Source organism: Pteropus vampyrus, unplaced genomic scaffold (assembly GCF_000151845.1).
Source record: "Pteropus vampyrus isolate Shadow unplaced genomic scaffold, Pvam_2.0 Scaffold116, whole genome shotgun sequence".
NCBI classification, from domain to species: domain Eukaryota; kingdom Metazoa; phylum Chordata; class Mammalia; order Chiroptera; family Pteropodidae; genus Pteropus; species Pteropus vampyrus.
Window position 1 is genome coordinate 111421 of NW_011888897.1, and position 3228 is coordinate 114648.

Below are 3228 nucleotides of genomic sequence, written 5' to 3' on the forward strand. Positions count from 1 at the left end.
CATACTTCCTAGGTCCTTGTCCCCAAGACTGGCTGTGGCATGAAGAACACTGTTACTTATTTTCCTCCAACTCATTTAATTGGGAAAAAAGCCAGAAGGACTGCTTGTCTTTGGATGCTCAGATGTTGATAATTAATAGCACAGATGACCTGGTGAGTTTTTATGGACGTGTGTTGAGCTGGAGTATGGGCTTAGAGAGAAATAAATCAGGTTTAGGCCCTCTGTAGAGAAACAGTTTCTTCAGTTAGTATACCTGTTTTCTAGCCTAGCCTAGTTACTAATTACATAGATGACTTTTAATGGACAGGTTACGAAGTATCCCTAGGCTGTAGTAAATATTTCTGCGAAATCATTGAGGGGGTGGAAAGATCTCTTTTGGTTCTTTAGTTTTGCAAATCTAATCTAAAATGACTGCGTTAACTCCACTATCAACTCAGAAATGTCACTCCCTACAGGAATTCATCAAGCGAGCAAGTGCCCATTCCAGTTCTCCGTTCTGGACCGGGCTGTCCCTGAGGAAGCCCAGCCACTCATGGCTCTGGGAAGACGGTTCCCCTTTGATGCCCCATGTGTAAGTTTCTTATTTTTTCTGATGCCCCCATTTATAAGTGTTCTGTACATAGCAGAACTTACTAGTGAAGCTACTGCAGCGTACCAGACAATGTCCTCTTCTTGCCAGAGAGAAGTTTGGGGAAATTTGTGACAGTCTCCTTCCCTAACCCTCTCAACTGAGGGACTTGCCCTTCTCTGAGTTTTCCTTCCCATTGTCACTGCCGATTTGAAGCTTTAAGCATGAATGTCAGTAAATCTACTTTTATTTTTTTCCTCCCCACCCCCAGGTTTAGACTCCAGGGAGCCGTTTCCCAGAGGTATCCTTCAGGCACCTGTGTATATTTACAAAGGGGAGCTGTTTTTGCTGACAACTGCATTTTGAATGCATTCAGTATATGCCAGAAGAAGGCGACTCTATTGAGAGCACAGTGAATTTGAAGGCTTTGGAACAAAAGGAGAAGCAGATCTTTGAATTCTCTTCTGGAATTTAAGCTATTTTTCCTCACTTAGGTGCAAACCGTGAGAGCCCTGAGAATCGATATTATCTGACTGTAGAACATTTTAGCAGGAAGTGGGGCTCCAGCTGTCCGACACCTTTATATCAAAAGTTTTGATTCTATCTCTGTCTACATTTTTTCACCTATCTGGTCCTAAGCCTTCCTGCCAGCCCTTGGCCCCTCTTCCCTTTTTCATTTTAAAGGTTTGCTCCTCTCCAAGCCTTGGAACCCTCTCTACCTCAGTGCCATTTTCTCTTCACCCTCTTCAAACTGCATAGAAGATAGAACAGGCAGAACTTGCCCAACTGCGAGCAGAGGGCGAAAAAGGGGAAGCACGCATGGAAAACAGAGCAAATGAAGAAACAGAAAAGGGAAAGGTCAGACAGGATTCAAGACACTTAACGTGTCTCCATGTTAAAAGCTACCACTGTTGGTCTTTGAAATCGTGGTCTCTCTCCAGACTCCTCCACTACTTGCACACACACAGACACACACACACAGACACACAGACACAGACACAGACAGACACACACACACACACACACGCACATATACACACAAACTGTATCTTCACATAGGGCAATTGGGATGTCTCAAGAAGTAAACTAGTCTACAATCAAGTATAGTTCCTGAATGAGTCATTTCTTCATTTTTTTTGCTACCAAAAGATAGCATAGTACCTTTAATTCTTGGGAACAGTATTTGGTAGATTCATGGGGTGGATAGTCCAGAGGGAAAAATAGTTGAATTTTTTTCCTCTAAAGTACATACCCTTTATAAATTACCTCTTTTTAATTTTGTTTTATTACACTATAATGCAGAAACATACAGGACCAAAAAATAATGACACTTAATTCTAAAACAAACTGAGCCAGATATAGAAATATTACTGAATAGGAACAGATGGAATTAGAAACATTTTTTTCTATTTTCTACCTCCCTTCGTAAGTTATTCTACTTTAAAGGAAACCTTTTCATTTTGTTGTACATAATCTAGTGCCAATCTTATTTTTTAAAAAGCCATATCATTCCGAGAAAGACAAAAGATATTTTATTAACATCTTTATTAAGGTGTAATTGACATAACAAACTGAACATATTTAAAGTGAACAATCAATAAGTTTTCACATATGTAAACATGTTCCGTTGAAGTCATTGCCAAAATCAGGACAGTGAACATATCCCCTAAACACATCCCCTAAAGTTTCCTCAAAAAAACTAAAAATAGATATATCATACAACCCAGCAATTCCACTTCTGGGTATTTAGCCAAAGAAAATGAAAACACTAAGTTGAAAAGATATATGTACCCTTATGTTCATGGCAGCATTATTTATAACAGCCAAGATATGGAAGCAACCTAGGTGTCTATCAATAGACGAATGGATAAAGAAGTATGGGGCATGTGTGTATATATATACATATATATATAAATATATACATATAAACATATATAATAGGATATTACACAGCAATAAAAAACAAAATCTTGCCATGTGACAACATATAGATGAATCTAGAGGGTATTATACTAAGTGAAATAAGTGAAGCAGAAAAAGACAAATACCATATGATTTCACTGACATGTGAAATCTACAAACAAAATGAGACAAACAAACAAAACAAAAACAGACTCAGAAACAGAGAACAAAGGGATGGCTATGAAAAGGAAGGGGATGGGGGGATAGATGAAAAAGAGAAGAGGAATATAGTTGATAATACTGTGATAAGTCTACACAGTGATAGATGATTACTAGAATTAGCGGGGTGATCACATCGTAAGATACAAAAATGTCAATTCCCTGTATTGTATACCTGAAACTACATAACCAATATAAGATTCTGTACCAACTATGCTTACATAAAAAAAATAAATTAAAGGGAAAAAGAAAACAAAATGATTTAGCAAAATCAGACAGCAGTAATGAGGTGATAGTGCCATCTACTGCTTTATATTAGGAATTTCAAGGCAAGTTAATCTGTTTTACTCGTGAGTAAAACTGAAGAATTTCTGCAGCCTGAACCTGACTCATAGTAAAAATGTGACCGATTATAGTCATGAGTGGCATAGTGTTATTTCGGTCAACCATGAACTATATAAACCTTGATGGTCTCATAAGATTATAGAGAGCCGAAAAACTCCTATCACCTAGAGACATCATAGCTGTTGTAATGTTGT

The 3228-nt window shown here is 37.9% G+C and overlaps 1 protein-coding gene across 2 annotated transcripts in view; it reads left to right on the forward strand.

Annotated features, from left to right (window-relative positions):
* Positions 1 to 1555, forward strand: part of OLR1 (oxidized low density lipoprotein receptor 1) — a 12147-nt gene extending 10592 nt beyond the window's left edge. For both annotated transcript variants that reach the window (XM_023534030.1, XM_011365744.2), the window contains exons 4-6: positions 13 to 152; positions 456 to 571; positions 840 to 1555. In XM_023534030.1, coding sequence (XP_023389798.1) covers positions 13 to 152; positions 456 to 571; positions 840 to 984 — 401 coding nt within the window. In that variant the 3' untranslated portion in view covers positions 985 to 1555. The remainder of the gene's footprint in view (positions 1 to 12; positions 153 to 455; positions 572 to 839) is intronic.
* Positions 1556 to 3228: the final 1673 nt, after the last annotated feature.